This window comes from Schistocerca nitens, chromosome 5 (genome assembly GCF_023898315.1).
Source record: "Schistocerca nitens isolate TAMUIC-IGC-003100 chromosome 5, iqSchNite1.1, whole genome shotgun sequence".
NCBI classification, from domain to species: domain Eukaryota; kingdom Metazoa; phylum Arthropoda; class Insecta; order Orthoptera; family Acrididae; genus Schistocerca; species Schistocerca nitens.
In genome coordinates, this window is record NC_064618.1 from 383767314 (window position 1) to 383792743 (window position 25430).

Below are 25430 nucleotides of genomic sequence, written 5' to 3' on the forward strand. Positions count from 1 at the left end.
CCATCAGTAGTTCTAATGGAATGTTGTCTACTCACGGGGCCTTGTTTCGACTCAGGTCTTTCAGTGCTCTGTCAAACTCTTCACGCAGTATCTTATCTCCCATTTCATCTTCATCTACATCCTCTTCCATTTCCATAATATTGTCCTCAAGTACATCGCCCTTGTATAAACCCTCCATATACTCCTTCCACCTTTCTGCCTTCCCTTCTTTGCTAAGAACTGGGTTGCCATCTGAGTTTTTGATATTCATACAAGTGGTTCTCTTCTCTCCAAAGGTCTCTTTAATTTTCCTGTAGGCAGTATCTATCTTACCCCTAGTGAGACAAGCCTCTACATCCTTACATTTGTCCTCTAGCCATCCCTGCTTAGCCATTTTGCACTTTCTGTCGATCTCATTTTTGAGACGTTTGTATTCCCTTTTGCCTGCTTCATTTACTGCATTTTTATATTTTCTCCTTTCATCAATTAAATTCAATATTTCTTCTGTTACCCAAGGATTTCTAGTAGCCCTCGTCTTTTACCTACTTGATCCTCTGCTGCCTTCACTACTTCATCTCTCAGAGCTACCCATTCTTCTTCTACTGTATTTCTTTCCCCCATTCCTGTCAATTGTTCCCTTATGCTCTCCCTGAAACTCTCTACAACATCTGGTTCTTTCAGTTTATCCAGGTCCCATCTCCTTAAATTCCCACCTTTTTGCAGTTTCTTCAGTTTCAATCTGCAGTTCATAACCAATAGATTGTGGTCAGAATCCACATCTGCCCCTGGAAATGTCTTACAATTTAAAACCTGGTTCCTAAATCTCTGTCTTACCATTATATAATCTATCTGATACCTATTAGTATCTCCAGGATTCTTCCAGGTATACAACCTTCTTTTATGATTCTTGAACCAAGTGTTAGCTATGATTAAGTTATGCTCTGTGCAAAATTCTACAAGGCGGTTTCCTCTTTCATTTCTTCCCCCCAATCCATATTCACCTACTATGTTTCCTTCTCTCCCTTTTCCTACTGACGAATTCCAGTCACCCATGACTATTAAATTTTCGTCTCCCTTCATTACCTGAATAATTTCTTTTATCTCGTCATACATTTCATCAATTTCTTCATCATCTGCAGAGCTAGTTGGCATATAAACTTGTACTACTGTAGTAGGCATGGACTTTGTGTCTATCTTGGCCACAATAATGCGTTCACTATGCTGTTTGTAGTAGCTAACCCGCACTCCTATTTTTTTATTCATTATTAAACCTACTCCTGCATTACCCCTATTTGATTTTGTATTTATAACCCTGTAATCACCTGTCCAAAAGTCTTGTTCCTCCTGCCACCGAACTTCACTAATTCCCACTATATCTAACTTTAACCTATCCATTTCCCTTTTTAAATTTTCTAACCTACCTGCCCGATTAAGGGATCTGACATTCCACGCTCCGATCCGTAGAATGCCAGTTTTCTTTCTCCTGATAACGACGTCCTCTTGAGTAGTCCCCGCCCGGAGATCCGAATGGGGGACTATTTTACCTCCGGAATATTTTACCCAAGAGGACGCCATCATCATTTAATCATACAGTAAAGCTGCATGTCCTCGGGAAAAATTACGGCTGTAGTTTCCCCTTGCTTTCAGCCGTTCGCAGTACCCGCACAGCAAGGCCGTTTTGGTTAATGTTACAAGGCCACCGTCATACCTTAGCAAAAGATCTTGCTGAAAACCCAAGGAAATTCTGGTATTACGTAAAATCAGTAAGCGGGTTGAAGACTTCCATCCAGTCACTCACTGACCAGTCTGGCCTGGCAACAGAAGACAGCAAAACGAAAGCTGAAATTTTAAATTTAGCATTTGAGAAATCTTTCACGCAAGTGGATCGTACAAACATACCGCCGTTTGAGTCTCTTGCAGATTCCCGTATGGAGGACATAGTGATAGACATCCCTGGGGTTGTGAAGCAGCTGAATGGGTTGAAAATAAATAAATCGCCAGGTCCTGATGGGATTCCAATTTGGTTTTACAGAGAGTTCTCTACTGCATTGGCTCCTTACTGAGCTTGCATTTATCGCGGATCTCCTGCCCAACGTAAAGTCCCGAGCAACTGGAATAAAGCGCAGATGATGCCTGTATATAAGAAAGGTAGAAGAACGGATCCTCAAAATTACAGACCACTATCCTTAACATCGTTTCGTTGCAGGATTCTCGAACATATACTCAGTTTGAATATAATGAATTTCCTTGAGAAAGAGAAGTTGCTGTCCATGCATCAGCACGGCTTTAGAAAGCATCACTCCTGCAAAACACAACTCGCCTTTTTTTCACATGATATCTTGCGAACCATGGATGAAGGGTATCAGACGGATGCCATATTCCTTGACTTCCGGAAAGCGTTTGACTCGGTGCCCCACTGCAGACTCCTAACTAAGGTATGAGCATATGGGATTGGTTCCCAAGTATGTGAGTGGCTCGAAGACTTCTTAGGTAATAGAACCCAGTACGTTGTCCTCAGTGGTGAGTGTCCATCGGAGGTGAGGGTATCATCTGGAGTGCCCCAGGGAGGTGTGGTAGGTCCGCTGTTGTTTTCTATCTACATAAATGATCTTTTGGATAGGGTGGATAGCAATGTGCGCCTGTTTGCTGATGATGCTGTGGTGTACGGGATGGTGTCGTTGTTGAGTGACTGTAGGAGGATACAAGATGACTTGCTCAGGATTTGTGATTGGTGTAACGACTGGCAGCTAACTCAAAATATAGGTAAATGTAAATTAATGCAGATGAATAGGAAAAAGAATCCCATAATGTTTGAATACTCCATTAGTAGTGTAGTGCTTGACATAGTCACGTCAATTAAATATTTGGGCGTAACATTGCAGAGCGATATGGAGTGAAGTGGGACAAGCATGTAATTTGCAGTTGTGGAGAAGGCGGATGGTTGTCTTCGGTTCATTGGTAGAATTTTGGGAAGATGTGGTTCATCTGTAAAGGAGACCGCTTATAAAACCTTAATATGACCTATTCTTGAGTACTGCTCGAGCGTTTGGGATCCCTATCAGGTCGGATTGAGGGAGGACATAGAAGCAATTCAGAGGCGGGCTGCTAGATTTGTTACTGGTAGGTTTGATCATCACGCGATTGTTACCGAAATGCTTCAGGAACTCGGGTGGGTGTCTCTGGAGGAAAGGAGGCATTCTTTTCGTGAATTGCTACTGAGCAAATTTAGAGAACCTGCATTTGAGGCTGACTGCAGTACAATTTTACTGCCGCCAACTTATGTTTCGTGAAAAGACCACAAAGATAAGATAAGATAAGAGAGATTGGGCTCGTACAGAGGCATATAGGCAGTCATTTTTCCCTCATTCTGTTTGGGAGTGGAACAGGGAGAGAAGATGCTAATTGTGGTACGACGTACCCTCCGCCACGCACCGTTTGGTGGATTGCAGAGTATGTATGTAGATGTAAATGTAAATGGATTGAACTTTCTTGAATAGGTTGTTACTCAGAGAATATAATAGCATACATCATTAATGAATGAAAGTAGCCAAAGTAGGAATGGTTAAAGGTATCTGCTTCAGCTTCTGAAGCAATAACCTGTACTGCAAATATAGCTGAGATAAGTCTTTTAAAAAGCTGAAGAATGTGGGCCAACTATTTAAATTTGCTGCTGACCAATTACATTTGCTGTCTATATAAGCCCCCAGGAATTTTGTATTCTCACCTTTTTGCTTTGATTGAATTTTGAACTTTGTTAATTTCTTCAAGATTTATTTGTGGTGTATTGAACCTCATATAATAGGTTTCATCTGCACTGAGTGAGAGACGATTTGAAGGAAACCAGTTTGACATAAATGAAAACTTCGTTCAGTTTGTTCAAGATTATTATCTGAAAATTTGTCAATGATAATTGTAATCATCAGTGAAATGGGCAAATTACTCTTTTTATCAGAACAAAAAGAAATGTCATTAATGAAATTAAGAAAAAGCAATGGATCTAAAACAGTGTGTCCCATTTAGATGAAAAAAGTTTTCTGGATGGGCCATTCAGCATAACAGTCTGCTCTCACTCCTGTATGTATGACTGAAGCTAACAGCTCCACAGTACAAAGACGAGCATGAGAATCAAATTTATTATTGTTGAGGATATTGTGGAAGGTAATCAGAAAGGGAGACGAAGAGATGAATACACTAAACAGATTCAGAAAGATGTAGGTTGCAGTAGGTACTGGGAGATGAAGCTTGCACAGGATAGAGTAGCATGGAAAGCTGCATCAAACCAGTCTGTGGACTGAAGACAACAACAACAACAACAACAACATTGTGGAAGGTGAGATGACGTACGATCAGTCTGTGTATAGGTTTTTCAAGAATTTTGGAAAAGATGGTTAAAAGCAAGATTGGGTAATAGTTCATGAAATTAGGTTTATCACTTTTTTTTAAATGGGGTATCACTACTGTCGATTTTAGTGTTTCGGGGACAATTTCTGCTTGCAGAGAAGTATTGAGTATGTTGCATAAAACTGGATGTATGCATTTATAATAATGTTTCAGTAGAAATATTGCACAGATTAATAGACTTTATATTTTTTAATGGGTTTATTATTCTTTCAGTCTCATTTACTGTAACAGGAGGTAAAGATGTCTACGGGGTTCTGTTGCTAATAGCTTTCTGTAGGAGAGTCATTGCTTTGTCCACACATCCATTTACTTCTTCTGGTGCTGGTAAAAAATGTTTTTCAAGATTTCTGCAACCATTTCAGGTTCCATTACAATATTGCATCATGTTTAATTTGTATGTGAGCCATGATCCATGATTTTCTGCCAGTTTCCTCTTTATTGCATTTCAAATAGTTTTTATTTTGCTTTGTCACTTCTCAATTTCAAGTTTTATGCACATACTTATAATCTTATTCAATACCTGCTTTAGTGTACTACAGTAAAGTTCTGTAGTGAGCCATGTCTTCTTGTCGGTGCCTACATGACTGTTTCTAATTATTTTTTGGGGAAAAGTAGCTTCAAAGAGAGACATGAATTCATTTAAAAATTTATTACACTTTTTGTTTACATTTGTGTCACTGAAAATTGGACTCCAATATGTCTCTTGCAGTCTGTAATTGAATTTTTTAAGGGTCCTGTCATTTATTGTCCAAGATTGCTCAAATCTGTTTTTAGTTTGATGTGTGAGCAATTGACCACCATGGTCAGAAAGTCATTAACAATTCAATGTACACTGACTCTGTTGACTCTTGATGTATCTATAAATGTATTGTGAACTGAATTTTTTATCAGTAACCTTAATTGGAAAATCTACTTCTGTCTTCAGATTAAAAGACTCAACTAAATGTTTTAAATCTGCTTCATTCCTGGTCCCATTTAGAAATTTTAAATTAAAGGCATTTGCAGTTACTAAATTCTTGAGCTTGGAGGACACTTGGGATAAAAGAGGGTATAACTGCCTCACAAACACATTCATGTTCCCTGCAGAAACTCTGTAAAGTGCTGTCACTACAACTGACAAGTTATTTGTAGCAATCTCTCCCCCACATATTTCAATATATTGCGCTATACAGTGATTCTTTAAATCTAATGCTCTGTGTGGAAGTGCCGAAGATGACATAGAACCCACGAAGGAGCACCAGAACAACGAACAGTGTGTCATGTAACAGTAGGAAACAGCAAGGTAGAATTGGCAGGCATCAGTGGTTGATGGGAGATAGAAGCTCGACCAACAATTGCAGTGAGGCTGGGCCACCATGTCACCAATTTTTGTCTGTGGGTGGACAAGCTGTTAGGTGCCTCGAGGACAATGGCACTCTCCAGACATCGGGGGTCGGCAGCTGGTGGGAGCATGGTTCTGCCAAATGTGGCTGCTGGTGCGATGATGATACTTCCGGGATGTCGAGCATCAGCAGCAGATAGGAGCCAGCTCTACCCAAGACAACTGCCAGTGGGATGACAGGCATGGTTCTGCAAGGCAGGCTGCAGCAGTTAGTGAGGTGAGATGTGTGGGACTGTCGTTGCCAGCCGCACTGTTAACCAGTGCAGTGCGGCATGACTGGAGCATCTCATCGCAGACTTTTGTGTCCTTGTACAGTAACAAGAGCATGGAAAATAAACAATGGCTCACAGTGACATCTGCAAGAGTTTCTGCACAAAGTTACAATAACATGACACATGATATTGTATCTTTCGGATCTGGTCTGTACCTGGCATGGTGCTGTGCTAGGGTGCGCAGGTTGTGGTGTCACCGCCAGACACCACACTTGCTAGGTGGTAGCTTAAATCGGCCGCGGTCCATTAGTACATGTCGGACCCGCGTGTCGCCACTGTCAGGATCGCAGACCGAGCGCCACCACAAGGCAGGTCTCGAGAGACGTACTAGCACTCGCCCCAGTTGTACGACGACGTTGCTAGCGACTACACTGACGAAGCCTTTCTCTCATTTGCCGAGAGACAGTTAGAATAGCCTTCAGCTAAGTTAATGGCTACGACCTAGCAAGGCGCCATTTGTACCATTGCATGTATCTCAAGAATGTCTCACTTGTATCATCAAGAATGCTGTATACCAAAGGACGATATAAAAGTTAAGTGTTCTAGTAGCTACGTTCTTTTCTTTATCACATTCATTACGAATCCTGTTCCAGACTTCGCGCCAGTCGGCGTGTGTGTACGTGTGCCCTTTCGGCTACCCGTCACTGTGGACTGGCTGCCTTGTCAGTCCACTACACAGGTGCCCGGTGATGGTGGGCAGTGCGTGGCAGGCACCTGGTGATTGATGTTGTGGCAAGAGGGGTGTGGCTGTACACAGCAAGACAGGCAGCATCGGTAGCCCAGTGAGCTGGCATTGGTAGGCATCAGCAGCTGCTGGGAGACAATGTTTGATTAGGTGTGATGACCTGGGATGTGGCAAGATCAATGAGCCGGTGAAGTTGAAGTTGCTCTGGGTAATGAAGGCATTGACAGCAGTTAAAAGGCGGCGGTCAACCAGCAGGACTGCCCAGGATGTGATGACGCCAATGGAGTGCACTGGCATAGAGCTGATGAGCCGGTGACGATATTGGCTGCAGTTGGGGATCAGTAGGGTTGACGGCTCAATCATTGGCAGGGCAATACCGATGGGCTGGCGAGATGGACAGTGATGCTCTGAGTGGTGGTCCGGTAATGGCTGACATAATTGGCCAGATTGGGAAAACCGTTGGCCTGCTTGTGGCCTTGGCACAGCCTTTTAAAGGTAGGTGGGCAGATAAGTGCAATATCAAGTGACTGTGGTTGCAGTGCTGCTAATAGATGGTGTGTCTGCAGATGTGTGTAGACACGTGATTATGGGTGTAAAATAGTTTCACAATCACTGTGCCACTGTTGGTGGTGTGCACATAGCTAGCAGGAAACTGGCACCTCTGCGAGGAAATGTCTGTGGCCCAATCACTAGACAACCCACGAGACATGGGGGTAATGTTGGTGGTTGTAATGGCACAGTTAGGGGCTGGGTACAGTAGACCTACTTGACCAATAGTTGAACTGTGTCAAAGTTCAACTGGGTACGTAGGGCCTATATGATGTCTGCCCTGTGTCGAACACATCCAACAACTTCCACAGTGTCCAGTACATAGCAAAAAGTCAACCGTTCTGAAATTAGTTCAGCTGAGATGACTTTCACTAGTATTCCTAAACTTTGTTAGACTCTAGCGATTAACAATGACTTGAAGAGCCAATATACCATCTGTACTCGCAGCTTATGTGAGAACAAAAGGGACCAGTATTATCACTTTCAAACCTACACACAACATATATGTAACATCTTCAATTACATAATGTATTATCAAAACTACTGCTTTAATGGCATTTCTAATATTTGCAAAGACTCTCAAAAACCTTTTTAATTACTATAGCAAACCTATTGTCAGTAGAAAACCACTGTAATTAATGCGAAGTTGTACCTTCTCACTATGATAATGCAATGTAATTCAGTTTTAACTAACCAGGAAAATATTGAGAGATAGTTGGTTTATTCTCATACACCATTACTGATTGCATAATATATTAGTGCCCTTGTTAAAATAACTTGGATTAAATTGCTTTAATATTTTTTGTATGTAATTATTTCTTGAGTCTTGTTATTTATCTTTTCTTTTGTTGACTCAATGATGTGTTAAACTTTCTCACTCGGATGCACTATTATGTAAATAACATCACTGATCTAGAATTCTTATTGCTAAAATATTAATGATAATTTCATTTAACTTTACTCTCTTACCTCCACTGTCAAGTTATTATTTTCTAGTAAATATAACCCCTTTAATAACTTTCAGGTTTTACCTTTTTAATTAACGTGAGTTTGTTTGGGAATATTGTCATTTTGTTATATATAATCAATAAAGAACTTTCCAAATATCATGACAAATATCCACTCTATTTGAAATTTGTTGCATCTCACAGCACACGTTAATACCCAAAGTATGAAATTTGAAGACGTATTTTTTAAGTTTTACTTTCTTTAGCCAGTCGTGGCTCACTTCATTTATGATTTATTGGTAAAATCTAATTCTCAATACACTTTCTGAATACATGCATGATCAATCGCAAACTTCTAATATACGCTTTCTGAATTCATGCATGATTGATCGCAAACTTCACATAACACGCTGCCTGCAGCAGCAAAATAACACTCAATTACCAATCTATGAATCATTAGTGACAGCAGAAACCACAGTAATCATACAATCAACCACCACCAAATAAGCATGTACTCTTATCATCTCAGAGTCGGCCAGCAGGTTCACTAACCCATTTTCATGCAACTGTAGGACCCCAGAAGTCCAAATAAACTAACTTGCACTGGAATTATTCATCCTCACAAATACACATTTTACTGTACCAACTCCTAAGTCAAACAGTCTATCTCCCTAATCCATATAACTGCATTGTCAGCTTAATTAATCAAATTCTAACATGTGGAACCATGCAATTAGGAACACTCTAAATTTCTTAAACCATGCAAATTTTGGAACGAGCTAACAACGACCTCTCTCAGCAGTTAGACTTAACAATCCACGCAAACTGTTACCCTTATTATCTCCCATCGGACGATGTGCTGAATTTTATGGCGAAACGGGGATGCAGCTAACTGTCTGACAGTGTCAAAATCTCCAGGAACCACATCACGGGCAAAATGCAATGAATTTTTGGCTTCACAGTATTGTTTACATTGTAGAAAAAAGCTCCCACGGCATTATATAGCGTCCAGATATGTGTGATGGTGGACTATCTCTGGACTCCACTGTCACTGCTGTCCAATCTCTGCTTTGCTGTATAGTTGATGGGTTTTGGAGCCGTCTATTGATTTGGATATCTAGAACTTATAAACAAAAATGCTTCATCAATAGTTATAACATGATTTCATTAAAACCCTTCATATTTCTTCTCACCCAGGTGACGTATACGTGGAGGTGGACGATGTCTTTTAATGTACGTCAAATCTGACACAGTACATAGTTCACAGTCATGTAAAATACACTGGATTATACATCACATATCCTGCTCATCATGCTTACAAACATATCAAAAAAAATTGTGGTTGTTAACATGCTGGTTATTAAAGTAGTCTTTTACGCACAACTTTACTCGCATATGCATTCAACTGATATATTGCTCACATCTCCTCCTCCCCCATCTCTTTGTCCATATCCTCATTAGCTCTCTCTGTCCACCTCATCCTCCCACTGTTATCTGTCCATCTCCTCCTCCCCACTCTCTCTGACCATGTCTTCCTCCTCCTGCCCCTGCCTCCTCCCTCTCCCTCTCCCCCTCCCCCTCCCTCTCCCTCTCCCTCTCCCCCTCCCCCTCCCCCTCCCCCTCCCCCTCCCCCTCCCCCTCCCCCTCCCTCTCCCTCTCCCTCTCCCTCGCCCTCGCGCCCTCGCCGCATGCACATGTAGCCCCTGCAAAGCATGCCGATACTACTCGCACAACACCCCTGCTCTTCCTCCCCCTGTTTTACTGTCAGTGCTCCTCCTCCACCACCTTATTTTCCCATGCCCTTTCTCCCCCTCTTTCTATCACCTCCTTGCCACTTTCTGTGTGTCCACCACCTCTTCCCCAGTCTCTCAGGGCAACCCCCCCCCCCCTACCCACTGCATTTGCCAATCTCCTCCTCCTCCTCCTCCTCCTCCTCCTCTGTCTGTAGTGTCCATCTTCTCGTACATTGTTCCTATCTGTCCATCTCCTCCTCCCCTCCCAGTCCCTGTACATCCCCTCCTGCTCCCCTATCACCATACCCATATTCTCCTCCGCCCTCTCCATGTTCATCCCCTCCTCTATCGTTTCAATTGTCCCTCAGCTGTGCCCATCAAGACATGTAGCCTCTGCAAAACAGGTCAATAAAGCAGGCCGATACTACAGTTAATAATTGTGTGTTGATTGTATAAAGTTCACTTCTATCATTAATTTGTTTGTTACATAGGTTGGTCAGAAGTGTGTAAGCTTGTAAGAGTGTTGCAGAACAGTTGTGCTGATAAATAATTGTTCAGAAAAAAAAGATATGTTGTGCGCTTTCAGAATTAATTAGCGTTGAAGTTAGTCAATCAGGCTGTTGCGCATGCAGAGTCAAGTGGTCCACAAGAAACAATTGTTGTCAGTTGTTCCTATAGTGTAGATGACAGCACACGAGACTGAGCCGGGATCAATCCTTATTAAAGTTGATATCCAGTTTATGTATCTTTCTCTTATTTGGTTTGAGGATACCAGATGAACAACACATCTGGCAACGCTGTCTCTGACGGGCTGCTTAAATTAATGACATGTATTATTCTCTTTTGCTATAAAAAGTTCTGTACTGCATCTTGATTGTTCTTGGTTTTTTAGCACGGTAACATGGTCTGGATGACACGATATTTCACCAAGGTGACTTGTTGGCATCACATGGCAGTGCTGATGACTGTCTGTCTTTGTGTGGGTACGATGTTGTTCTCCTGCTATCCATCCTGGGCCCTTGGAGACTGCGTGTGGCTTAGTTGGTGAGGGGAGGGGAGAAGTGCACCCTTGGGGCATAAGTTGTTTTCCTCTGTTTCTGTACTGCCACCAATGTGTTCAGGACACTGTTAGAATAGAGGAGGCACATCATTGTGATATTGTATCAGCTTTCCAGTAAGATCTTCAAATTGAGTTTAGGCAAGCTCAGAGGTTGGTCCCACATTTTCTTAACCTGGAAACCACAGTTTTTATTTATAAGCCTGCCATATAGTTGGACCTCCACCAGTTCCTTTGGGCCACAGTCCCAGAAATTATTGGCCTTTTTGTAACACTTCGGTCCCGTCACACTTCACACTGCTTGCTGTGGAGAGGCAGTACTCTGTGACATATAACATTGTTGACTTGTTTTATCAGTGTGGCATCCAGCCTGTGGTGCTCTCCTGAACCACCTGGATGCAACAATATAGGCAAGCTGTGTAAATACCACTATGTCTTGCCTCCTCCACTCTAACAGTGCCCTGAACATGTTATCAGCACTGCCTGAGCATGGCAGTAAATATGCCAAAATATTGCACCATCTAGACCAGGCTGATCCAATGCTTCTGCTTGGAGCACGAGCATCTGTGAGCGCCCATCGCATCTTCCACGGGTAGGCGAAGGTAGCATAGATTACCTGCTAAGTATCCCACTGCACGTGTTTTGTGTGTGCACAAATCACTTGGTGATCCCTGCCCAGGATTACTCGGCAGGGCAGTATTGTTGTGTAAGGTACAACACAGCTGACTGCTTTTGCATCAGCTGTTTGCCCACCTGTGATCCTGCAACCCACTGCCCACAGGCAGGCACTTGAGCTGGAACAGCCTGATCCAGATGACGCTACCAAGCTGAATACCTGAAAGCAGCCCAAAATGATCCTACGTAGAGAAAGCGCAAGGTTACACGTATTGTACTTTAATTGTTGTTGTTGTTGTTGTTGTTGTTGTGGTCTTCAGTCCAGACACTTGTTTGATGCAGCTCTCCACGCTACACTATCCTGTGCAAGCTTCTTCATCTCCCAGTACCTACTGCAAGCTACATCCTTCTGAATCTGGTTAGTGGATTCGTCTCTTGGTATCCCTCTACGATTTTTACCCTCCACGCTGCCCTCCAATACTAAATTGATGATCCCTTGATGCCTCAGAACATGTCCTACCAACCGATCCCTTCTTCTAGTCAAGGTGTGCCACAAATTTCTCTTCTCCCCAATTCTATTCAATACCTCCTCATTAGTTATGTGATCTACCCATATAATCTTCAGCATTCTTCTGTAGCACCACATTTCAAAAGTTTCTATTCTCTTCTTGTCCAAACTATTTATTGTCCACGTTTCACTTCCATACAAATACTTTCAGAAATGACTTCCTGACACTTAAATGTATACTCGATGTTAACAAATTTCTCTTCTTCAGAAACACTTTCCTTTCCATTTTATATCCTCTCTACTTCGCAGATGATGCTGTAATTTACCGTCTAGTAAGGTCATCCGAAAACCAGTATCAGTTGCAAAGCGATTTAGAAAAGATTGCTGTATGGTGTGGCAGGTGACAGTTGACGCTAAATAACGAAAAGTGTGAGGTGATCCACATGAGTTCCAAAAGAAATCCGTTGGAATTCGATTACTCGATAAATAGTACAATTCTCAAGGCTGTCAATTCAACTAAGTACCTGGGTGTAAAAATTATGAACAACTTCAGTTGGAAAGACCACATAGATAATATTGTGGGGAAGGCGAGCCAAACGTTGCGTTTCGTTGGCAGGACACTTAGAAGATGCAACAAGTCCACTAAAGAGACAGCTTACACTACACTCGTTTGTTCTCTGTTAGAATATTGCTGCGCGGTGTGGGATCCTTACCAGGTGGGATTGACAGAGGACATCGAAAGGGTGCAAAAAAGGGCAGCTCGTTTTGTATTATCACGTAATAGGGGAGAGAGTGTGGCAGATATGATACGCAAATTGGGATGGAAGTCATTAAAGCAAAGACGTTTTTCGTCGCGGCGAGATCTATTTACGAAATTTCAGTCACCAACTTTCTCTTCCGAATGCGAAAATATTTTGTTGAGCCCAACCTACATAGGTATAAGAAAAATCAGAGCTGTAACAGAAAGGTTTAGGTGTTCGTTTTTCCCACGCGCTGTTCGGGAGTGGAATGGTAGAGAGATAGTATGATTGTGGTTCTATGAACCCTCTGCCAAGCACTTAAATGTGAATTGCAGAGTAGTCATGTAGATGTAGATGTACTTCGACCATCATCAGCTCTTTTGTTCCCTAAATAGCAAAACTCATTTACCATTTTAAGTGTCTCATTTCCTAATCTAATACCCTCAGCATCACCCGATTTAATTCGACCACATTCCATTACCCTCGTTTTGCTTTTGTTGACGTTCATCTTATATCCTCCTTTCAAGACACTGTCCATTTCGTTCAGCTGCTCTTCCAGGTTCTTTGCCGTCTCTGACAGAATTACAATGTCATCGGCGAACCTTGAAGTTTTAATTTCTTCTCCATGGATTTTAATTCCTACTCCGAATTTTTCTTTCGCTTCCTTTACTGCTTGCTCAATATACAGATTGAATAACATCGGGGAAAGGCTACAACCCTGTCTCACTCCCTTCCCAACCACTGCTTCCTTTTCGTGCCCCTCGACTCTTACAACTGCCATCTGGTGTCTGTATAAATTGTAAATAGCCTTTCGCTCTCTGTATTTTAACCCTGCCACCTTCAGAATTTGAAAGAGAGTATTCCAGTCAACATTGTCAAAAGCTTTCTCCAAGTCTACAAATGCTTGAAATGTAGGTTTGCCTTTCCTTAATCTGTTTTCTAAGATAAGTCGTAAGGTCAGTACTGCCTCACATGTTCCAACATTTCTACAGAATCCAAACTGATCTTCCCCGAGATCGGCGTCTACCAGTTTTTCCATTTGTCTGTAAAGAATTCGTGTTAGTATTTTGCAGCCGTGGCTTATTAAACTGATAGTTCGGTAATTTTCACATGTGTCAACACCTGCTTTCTTTGGGATTGGAATTGTTACATTCTTCTTGAAGTCTGAGGGTATCTCGCCTGTCTCATACATCTTGCTCACCAAATGATAGAGTTTTGTCAGGGCTGGCTCTCCCAGGCCTTGTTTCGGCTTAGGTCTTTCAGTGCTCTGTCAAACTCTTCACGCAGTATCATATCTCCCATTTCATCTCCATCTACATCCTCTTCCATTTTCATAATATTGTCCTCAAGTACATCACCCTTGTACAGACCCCCAATTTACTCCTCCCATCTTTCTACTTTCTCTTCTTTGCTTAAAACTGCATATCCATCTGAGCTCTTGATATTCATACAAGTGGTTCTCTTTTCTCCAAAAGTCTTATTTAATTTTCCTGTAGGCAGTATCTATCTTACCCTAGTGAGACATGCCTCTACATCCTTACACTTGCCTTCTAGTCATCCCTGCTTAGCCATTTTGCACCTCCTGTTGATCTCATTTTTGAGACGTTTGTGTTGTACATCTACATCTACATCCATACTCCGCAAGCCACCGGACAGTGTGTGGCGGAGGGTACCCTGAGTACCTCTATCGGTTCTCCCTTCTATTCCAGTCTCGTATTGTTCGTGGAAAGAACGATTGTCGGTATGCTTCTGTGTGGGCGCTAATCTCTCTGATTTTATCCTCATGGTCTCTTCGCGAGATGTACTGTAACCTACTTCGTTTGTTTTCGGATTGCATTTCCTTAGGATTCTTCCAATGAATCTCAGTCTGGCATCTGCTTTACCGACGATCAACTTTATATGATCATTCCATTTTAAATCACTCCTAATGCGTACTCCCAGATAATTTATGGAATTAACTGCTTCCAGTTGCTGACCTGCTATATTGTAGCTAAATGATAAGGGCTCTTTCTTTCTATGTATTCGCAGCACTTTACACTTGTCTACATTACTTTTTGCCTGCTTCATTTACTGCATTTTTGTATTTTCTCCTTTCATCAATTAAATTCAATATATCTTCTGTTACCCAAGGATTTCTATTAGCCCTCATCTTTTTACCTACTTGATCCTCTGCTGCCTTCACTATTTCATCCCTCAAAGCTACCCATTCTTCTTCTACTGTATTTCTTTCACCCATTCCTTTCAATAGTTCCCTTATGTTCTCCCTGAAACTCTGTACAACTTCTTGTTCTGTCAGTTTATCCAGATCCTTTAAACTCCCAACTTTTTTGCAGTTTCTTCAGTTTTAATCTACAGGTCGTAACCAATAGATTGTGGTCAGAGTCTACATCTGCCACTGGAAATGTCTTACTATTTAAAACCTGGTTCCTGAATCTCTGTCTTACCATTATATAATCTATCTGAAACCTTCGAGTATCTCCAGGCCTCTGCCATGTATACAACCTTCTTTTAAGATTCTTGAACCAAGTGTTAGCTATGATTAAGTTATGCTCTGTGCAAAATTCTACCAGGCTGCTACCCCCATTCCATATTCACCTACTACGTTTCCTTCTCTTCCTTTTCCTAGTATCGAATTCCAGTCACCCATGACTTAAATTTTCATCTCCCTTCACTACCTGAATAATTTCTTTTATCTCATCATACATTTCATTAATCTCTTCGTCATCTGCAGAGCTAGTTGGCATACAAACTTGTACTACTGTAGTAGGGGTGGGCTTCGTGTCTGTCTTGGCCACAATAATGTGTTCACTATGCTGTTTGTACCTGCACTCCTATTTTTTTTATTCATTATTATACCTACCCCTGCATTACCCCTATTTGATTTTGTATTTATAACCCTGTATTTACCTGACCAGAAGTCTTGTTCCTCGTGCCACTGAAATTCATTAATTCCCACTATATCTAACTTTAACCTATCCATTTCCCTTTTTAAATTTTCTAACCTACCTGCCTGATTAAGGGATCTGACATTCCATGCTCCGATCCATAGAACGCCATTTTCTTTCTCCTGATAACAATGTCCTCCTGAGTAATACCTGCCCAGAGATCCGAATGGGGGACTATTTTACCTCCGGAATATTTTACCCAAGAGGACGCCATCATCATTTAACCATACAGTAAAGCTGCATGCCCTCGGGAAAAATTACAGCTGTAGTTTCCCCTTGCTTTCAGCCGTTCGCAGTACCAGCACAGAAAGGCCGTTTTGGTTAGTGTTAAAAGGCCAGATCAGTCAATCATCCAGACTGTTGCCTCTGCAACTACTGAAAACGCTGCTGCCCCTCTTCAGGAACGACACCTTTGTCTGGCCTCTCAACAGATAGCCCTCCGTTGTGGTTGCACTTACGGTACGGCTATCTGTATCGCTGAAGCACGCAAGCCTCCCCACCAATGGCAAGGTCCATGGTTCCTTTGGGGGGGGGGGGGGGGTACTTTAATTACATATCTAAAAACAAATCACCAGACTGATAAATATTTTCTCCTCTCAGCACTCCATTTCATACACTATTTGCGTTATGAGAGGAATTTTTAAGATAAATGAACAGAAGATGTGGTTGAGACAATTGGTAACTTCTGAAATAGCTCATATGTGAACTCCAGTTGTCTTGTATCAATGAGATATTAACCTTCAGACTTCATTCAAACATATGGCACATGGTTGTTAGAGATATGCTTTTTGGATTGTTCAATGTTGCATTGGGTGATCAGATGCTCAATACTCCGTTATTTTTTTTTGAACATACCACTTGCAAAATGCCTGCATTTGCCATAGCTATCAATTTATTTTTTTTATTTTGTCTTTTACTGTATTCAACAGTTGTCTACCAGCCTCTAGTTGTGCCCATATCAACTCTAGTCTTGATACTTTTGTGTGGAAACCCTCAAATACATCACCTAGCAACTATCTGTAAGACCAAATCACCAGTTCTCCAACCCTTGTTCATTCACTCGTTTCTTCATGCCCTATGGTCTGTAAATCCCATCCTAAAAGAGAGCCTTCAGGAATGTGTTATGTGACAAGATACCACAATGCCTCTGAGCAACCTGAATTAGGTACTTTCATGAATTTTCAGTAGGAAAACCTAACAGGGGCCGTGCAGACAAGTGCTTCTTCTAGTTGCATGAAGTAACGAATAGGGGAAAATTTGTAGTCAATGGAAATTAATGTTTATAATTTTACAATGATCATCCTTTATTTTATTGCGTAAGGAAAATATTTAAATAGTAAGCAGTGTGGTACTGACTTTGGCGAGTCAGTTGACATACCTCGATGACACGACCTGAGCCATAGTATCCTGTTACAATGCTAATTCAGCTGATATTATTGCTGCTGTTAATGATGACCACAAAAAAAGGGATAACTTTATTCATATTGTGAAGTATTAGAGTAAGGATTACATCATTACTTTTTGAATTTTTAGTTTCAAGTGGTGTCCCATGTGCTGATTAAATAAGTTTCATTATTTTGTCAGCAGATTGTATAGGGCGCTGGCTTGAATTTCTTTGTCTGTTGGACAGAAAAATTAAATTCAAATTTGGTGCCAATATAAATAAGAGAAATCAATCATTATGACATGAACCAAACTTCCTTGAAGAAATAATAGAACAGATGAAAATTGAAATAACTTATATTGCGGAATGCCTTCTAGCTCCTCCATAATTTATTCTTGAGCAAAAGCCAGTGTAGCATTTCCTTTCTATAAGGTATATGGATGCTTATTAACAGTTTACTTACTGGTCATGTTACTATGCACTGTACATATGCCTGATGGTTTATCACTAACATTGGTATAAAACGGTGAACGGTGATCACTTAGTGTATAGGAACAGTCTCTCTCCCTCTCTCTCTCTCTCTCTCTCTCTCTCTCTCTCTCTCTCTCTCTCTCTCTCACACACACACACACACACACACACACTTTTTAAAAAAATAGATGACAAATTTTGGTTATGAAGAACTCCCTTCAGAGCTGAGGTCAGCAATTTTTATAATTATATGACACAACATGTGAAAGGTATTCCATATGGTGCAGCAAGTCTCCTTACATGTATTGACATCCATAAAATGACAGTGACTGAGAAAACAAATTATCATTTACATTAAGATTAAATATTTAGTGACAGGCTCACAAACAGAATTATTTACAGGCATGACAAGCAACCAGTTTTTTCCTTTGATGAGTGGCTACAGCCAAACCTTAACTGAGACTGAAAGGAACCCACTCAGTTGGAGAGTGTATAATTCACTCAGCTAGATCCATGTGTTATGGAACATCAGTCCCGAGAACAAGCTGCTCTTGAACTGCAGTTTGGGAACTGGTACACCCCACAGTCACAGTCTCTCTCTCTCTCTCTCTCTCTCTCTCTCTCTCTCTCTACCTGCCTAAACTTTGATTCTGTCCTCTTGCTTTCCCCTTTCGTCTTCTCTCTGTTCTCTTGTTGTACATCTTTTGCTTAATCTCCTGTTCATAATACAGTTCGCCTTCAAAGTGGTCTCAGATCTTTCTAATTTTCCCAGTCATTATTTCATTTTTTTTTTTTATTTTGCCCTTAATCTTTCTCTTCCCACCTTCTCTCCATTCTTTTTGTCTCTGTGTATTCATTTTTTCTGACTTGTTTCCTCTTTCCTGTATGCCAAATGCCCCTTCAGCCCACCCCACTACATGTGTAAGTTATGTCATGCCGTCAGACGTTCATTTGTGTGACAGAGAACTATTCTATGGTGAATTAACTAAATAGTTAATTTTTTTATAGGTGTCGCATTAAACCGGGAGAAGTCCTTCTAATTCATGGTGCAAGTGGTGCAGTTGGAATTGCAGCATTACAGTTGGCCAAAGCATGTGGTAAATTCTTCTTGTTTATTATGTAGTCAGAATTATTTACAGAAGGCAGAATGACACTTCTTGTGTATCATAAGTTAGGTTTAATAGAAGTAAGCAGTTATCCAAAGGCCGTGGCCTTTAATATGCAAGTGCTAAACAGGTGTCCTTCTAAATTAGCAGTTTAGCAGGAGATAAGGCACAGGCAGTGAAGTTAAGTTCTACTCAGCCTTGCCATAGGAAGATACATTGTTTTTGAAACAATGAGGTTTTTTTGTCTGTGGTCCAAAAAAGTGATAATGCCAGCACATTTTACATCATTATGTTACTGAGTGTTAAAAACCTCTCCTCATCCTGTAAAAACAATGTGAAATAGATAGATATAGTCCGTGAGACGAGTGATTGGTACTGACAGTTCCGGCGGGCAGACGGCGCTGTTGCCGAACGTGGCTCACAGCACGCGGCGCCCTGTCTGCTACACGCATTCTCTAGCAGCAGAAATAAAAGCGAGACAAAATACAAGTCGTATTGGTACACGTGAATTTATTTAAAGTTGATGCTTGAAATATATTAACTCGAAAACTGATAAGAGCTATTTAGTACAAGTATCTAAGATGCTGAAACATAATAAAGTTATTTGTTAAACTTCACAACTGAAATGAAAACTATTTTCGCAAGTTGTTGAACATTAGCAGTTTTGGTTTCCATTGTTAAGTGTTAGCATTATTAATTTGTTCTACTACAAGCTACAGAATAATTGGTCAGTGTATTAAGAGTTATAATCTGAAGAAAGTACTCACAATATGATGATCTGGTTGTAGATCGATAGCAAACTCCCTCCTTACGTCCCTGAATACGTTGTAGTTACTGTAATGGAAAAACACCACTCACATCACTGTCAGAATCTGATTTGACATTGTCTTCCTCAGCACTACTCGAACTATCACTGCTCTCTCCCAGATGTATAATTAAATTTTCGATGCATTCTTCCACAACCCCTTCGGTTTTGGCCGCCTCTCTGATGGCACTTGCAGTGCTGTTTACAATTTTAGCCCACGTCTCGCTTGTCACTTTATTGATAGCTGCTGGAAGGAGAGTTTCCACTTCAGAGATCGTGAATTTTTTATTGTTTGCAGCAATGTAATTTTTTATCTGCGCCCACACTCCTTCAATTGCATTGAAGTGACAGTGGTATGGAGGAAGCTGAACGATTTCATGCCCGTGCCTTTTAGCAATCTCGTCAATTACATATGTTGGAAATTGGGGTTTCTTTTGTGCCACAATTTCGAGCAGTTCCGCCTTCCTTAAATCTTCTCTGAAATCTACTTTTCGCCGTTTCAACCACTGAATGATATCGTCTTTTTTTGTTGCCAAGGTTGGTGCCTTATCGTGAACAACGGAATGATAAGGCGCATTGTCCATAACAATCACTGATGGATTTGTCAGATTCGTCATAAGCGATGTCTCGAACCATTCTTGAAATACTACACTGTTCATTTCTTCATGGTAATCTCCCGTCTTTTTTGACCGAAACATTTTCAAGCAGTTTGGCACAAAACCTTTCGATGTTCCTGCATGTAAGACAATAATACGCCCTCCTTTGCCAACAGGCACTGCCATTGTCCCCTTGGGCGTTCCATCATTCCAGCCTCTACGTAAAGAATGGCTGGCATTGACCCAAGTTTCATCTAACCACACTATACTTTCGAATTCCACACCCATGATCCTGCACAGAAATCTGCACCGCCATGCAACTACATCTGTCCTTTCCATTAATATTTTGCGTCCGTTAACCAGTGAATAGCTGAAGCCTATGTCTTTCAACACTGTACGCAATGAAAATTTGCTCCCTTTAAAAAGATCGTCTTTCTGAAGCGACACCTGTAATTTAGATAGAGTGGGACGTTCCCTTCTCTTATAATAGCTGTATATATGACGACGAATAGCGTCTTTCTGAAAATCGTCCAAAGCTGTCACCTGCTTATTTCTCGGTCGCTTCTTTCGTGGTGTGTGCAGCTTTGTTGTGCCACTCTCGTCACAATCTACACTATACTGTTCTTTCCCTATCTTTACAACAGTGTTCTTACTTATTTTGAATGCTGCTGCAGTTCTCTTCACAACCTGAACAACAGGAATTAAGGGCCCACCTTTGTCCTTTTCTTTCTCAAAGTAATCCCTCACAGAGCACACGAATTCACGGGCCTGGGTGTGTAGCACACTTTTCTTCCTCCGTTTCACTTCTTGTGTTGGGCTGGTACTACCCGCCGCACTAGACATTGTTTACAACGAAACATAAACAAAGAAACACTAAAAACAACAAAAATGAAATAAACTGCGAATTGAACTTCAGACAAATGACGAACGACCACACCGCCTGCACGCGAGACACGGGTAAGTTTCATAAGCGCGCGCGACCGGGTTTCAGAGCGGCAACGTGGCCCTTGCTACCCGCTCAAAGTCAGGCCGTCATTGGCTGCCTGCCTGCGGTCGCTAGGCAACAGAAAGACGCTACCGAGCTGTCAATACCAAAGACTCGTCTCCCAGACTATAGTTACAAACAGAGTCAGGCCTTAGTATCATGAGATGACAGTGGCCATGTGTATGTGAACTGGGCATGTATGCATGTGTGTGTAGTTTTTCTTTCTTTCTTTCTTTCTCTGTGTTTATTAGCTTACTCTGCTTTTAAATGTGTGTTTCTGCCGCTCAATGCCACCTCTATGTGGTGAGGAGCAGTCTTATCATAGTTCATATTGTTGTTATTCCACCCAGATTTTTGTCCATTATTCTCTCCTGGATTCTCCACATCCTGTTATATTCATGTAGGAAATAGGCAAGAATTGCTGGCTTCATGTGCTGTATGTGACATAATCTGGCTTACTGTACTCTCCTGATTACTCCACGAGGTATGCAGTGGGGATGGTCTGAAATCCTGGTTCTATGAATTTACCAGGTAGCAAGAAAAGTGTTGATTTTCTTCCAATGATCCCATTCACATTCTCTGTTGCACTTCAGCATAGCCTATAATGATGTTTTACCATTCTAGCAGTAATTCTCAGAATTTTTTCAACATTCTTAATAATGCCAGCTAGATAAGAACACCAAATCAGTATCCTAAAATAGGTCATACAAGAATTTGGCATGCTGTTTCCTTAACAAATACATTGTATTTGTTCAGAATTCTTCCAGCCCATTTATGGTTGTGATAAAGAGAATATGGCTTTGATAGCTGTTAGAAGTTAATGATACAGACTGGAACAGCTCTTCCTCTGCATGCAACAACGATGAATAATAGGAAGTGTACACAATGAATCATGGGTCTGTTGCTGGCAGCCAGTGACAGTCACTGAATGTATTAATTTCTTTTTGGCCAAGCATGCATATTGATTACATTTGTATGGGGAGTGTGAACAAACCTAGATGTTCTGACAGACTGACTGTAGCTAAGCCCAAGGCCCAGATTAGATTGGAATGTGACAATTTGGTTGGCAAACTGAAAGAATCTCAAGACAAAATTATGATTGCCATAGTAGATTGGTGTGTAGCATAGTTGGAGATATACGTTCATTATTGCAATAACCTACTTGTATGTCTTATTTCCAGTTTTACTGAAAATTCTGAAAATGTGATTAAATTCTAACGTAATATAATTCAATAGTAGCTGTCACTATTTATGAACCATAGGAAATTACAAATGAACATTCTGATTCCATACCAACAACCATTCATTGCAGTTGCCAAGTGCAACAAGCAATAAGAGACCCAGAACTATCACTACTTCATTGATTTATGGATAGTAGGCCATGGTCAAATGCATTTTCCTGTGCCTAACATTTCATCTTCCAGTGCTAAAGACATCATCAGAGGCTGCACTGGGATAAGGAATCACTTGGCTCATTTCTCCGTACTATGGTTTTATCAAGATCCAGTTGCTACTGTGCTAGGATGTACAGATAGACCATAGAAATTCAAAATAACAAAAGTAAATTTAACAGAAAAGACATAAAAACAATTTTAACAGAAAAGGAGGAGGTGTGGAACTAGACAATTTGTGATCCTTAGTGCTAAATGAAGCAAACACCACTAACCCTTGTCCTCTACTAGTGCCATAACACGTCAGCGTGACTCTGCGATTTTAGGCAGTGGCTTGATGATGGCAGAACCTACAGTTGCTGTGATACATACAGACTGTTTGACTTGCTGTTGTTATTTAAGTTCGTAACTGCTTTCTTAGCCATTATAGCTTCAGATGATGTCTACAGCACTGGACGATGAAATATTAGGCACAGAAACATGCCCTGGACGTCGGCCTAATGCCTATAAGAGAAAAATCATGAAGGATGCAAATAATGGCTGTGAAAGCCTGTTGTGTGTGATTAATCTCTGATGCTTTCACCAATTATGGATTATGTCTGCAGTTTGTGTAACAAGACTAGTGCAGCCATGTTAATTTCATGTGAATTTGCTATCATACAGAAATATAAAGAGCTATTTTCACAACTAGAGTGCCATATTCATTATATACTGCAGAGCAGTATCACACGTTAAACCCTAAACACTAATTTCCTCCAATAATTACCGTGTTGTCTGTAATTTACTGTAACTGGGACTAAGATTGTTAAGTGTCACATAACGAGACAGTAATCACACATTTAAAGACTGACAATATCTTCAGTACCTTGATAGAGAACACAAGGCAAAATGTTAACCACTGAAAACATATTTAGAACACTGATTCATGGTGCTGTATTTGGTACAACATTTTACACCTGTTACAGTGCAACACACACTTTATTATACAGAAAATATGGATACATTGTAATCACTTCATAGTTCACAATTCCAGTCCTCACTGGGTTGTTGTAAATTGTAAACCACACCAAGAGAATAATGCAGATTGTCCAAGTGAAGCAGGTCTGCCATTAACCCATAGCACAGCAATCCAAATCGTAGCCCAGCTGAATTCCAGTAAAGGGCCAGGTTATGACAGTACAGTGTAAGCGAGGTAGGGTGTTTCGGCATGGTACAATCTGAAGTGTCTTGCATCTGCCCCAGTGACTGGATTTTATATCTGGCTTAAATTTAGCTGCCATGCCCTTGTGACAGCTTGATGCCCCCCCCATGCTCTCCCTCTCCCCCCCACACTCTCCCTCTCCCCCCTCCCACCCTCTCTCCCCCCTCCCACCCTCTCTCCCCCCTCCCGCCCTCTCTCCCCCTCTCTCCCCCCTCCCGTCCTCTCTCCCCCCTCCCGCCCTCTCCCCCCTCTCTCCCCCTCCCCCTCTCCCCTCTCTCCCCCTTTTCCCCCCTTCTCCCCCTTCTCCCCCTTTTCCCCCTTTTCCCCCTTTTCCCCCCTTCTCCCCCTTTTCCCCCCTTCTCCCCCCTCTCACCCCTTCTCCCCCTCTCACCCCTTCTCCCCCCTCTCACCCCTTCTCCCCCCTCTCACCCCTTCTCCCCCCTCTCACCCCTTCTCCCCCCACTCACCCCTTCTCCCCCCTCTCACCCCTTCTCCCCCTCCCCCCTCTCCCCCTCTCTCCCACCCTCTCACCCTCTCTCCCACCCTCTCCCCCCTCTCTCCCACCCTCTCTCCCACCCTCTCTCTCCCCCTCTCTCCACACCCTCTCTCCCCCCTCTCTCTCACCCCCTCTCTCCCCCCCACCACCCCATCTCTGTCTCCCCCCTCTCACCTCCCCCCTCTCACCTCCCCCTCTCCCCCTCTCACCTCCCCCCTCTCACCTCCCCCCTCTCACCTCCCCCTCTCTCCCCCTCTCTCCCCCTCTCTCCCCCTCTCTCCCCCCTCTCCCCCCTCTCTCTCCCCCCTCTCTCTCACCCCTCTCTCTCCCCCATCTCTCTCCCCCCATCTCTCTCCCCCCATCTCTCTCCCCCCATCTCTCTCCCCCCATCTCTCTCCCCCCATCTCTCTCACCCCATCTCTCTCACCCCATCTCTCTCACCCCCCTCTCTCTCCCCCCTCTCTCCCCCCTCTCCAATAACACTTAGCAATCATACAAATAAATAAATAACAATATTAGAGAAGGAAAGTTGCTACTCACCATATAGCGGAGATGCTGAGTTGCGGTGGGCACAATAAAAAGATTCACACAATAAGTGTGGTCTCAGCTCTCTGAAACTGCTGATGTGTGTGCAAGTTGCGTTTATTTGAGTGTGTGTATGTGTGTGTGTGTGTGTGTGTGTGTGTGTGTGTCTCCTATTTACAACACTCTTGACTAAGCTTACTGTTATAGCAAGAACAGGTATGATTTATGAAACATAATGCTTTATAGAGCCAATGTAAGATGCAATGTAGTACAGATTGTGCATAGCATTGAACACATTGACTGGACAACAGTAATACAGGTTACAGAATAGGCTGAGCACTAGTTTGCGATCACTTAAATAATACAGTTTCTGTCGTGGCTCACCAATGTGTGCCAGGAGGCCAACTCAGGTGGCCTCTATAAACGGGCCTGTGAACTGTATGGACACACAATCTCTGATATCGTGCACATCATGAGTGAAGGTGCATTGCTCTCCCTTCCAGTGGTGGGAAAAGCATGTACATAACACTAGACACAGAAAAATACATGGTACAGAAAAAATGCATGGTACAGAAAAAAGCAGTAGTTCAAGAAAAAAGCACTGGTACAGAAAAAAATACTGGCACCAAAAAGCACTGGTACAGAAAATGCGCCGGTA

The 25430-nt window shown here is 42.0% G+C and overlaps 1 protein-coding gene across 3 annotated transcripts in view; it reads left to right on the forward strand.

Moving 5' to 3' along the window:
- Positions 1-25430, forward strand: part of LOC126259710 (zeta-crystallin-like) — a 164747-nt gene that overhangs the window by 85518 nt on the left and 53799 nt on the right. For all 3 annotated transcript variants that reach the window (XM_049956684.1, XM_049956683.1, XM_049956685.1), the window contains one exon: positions 18676-18764. In XM_049956684.1, coding sequence (XP_049812641.1) covers positions 18676-18764 — 89 coding nt within the window. The remainder of the gene's footprint in view (positions 1-18675; positions 18765-25430) is intronic.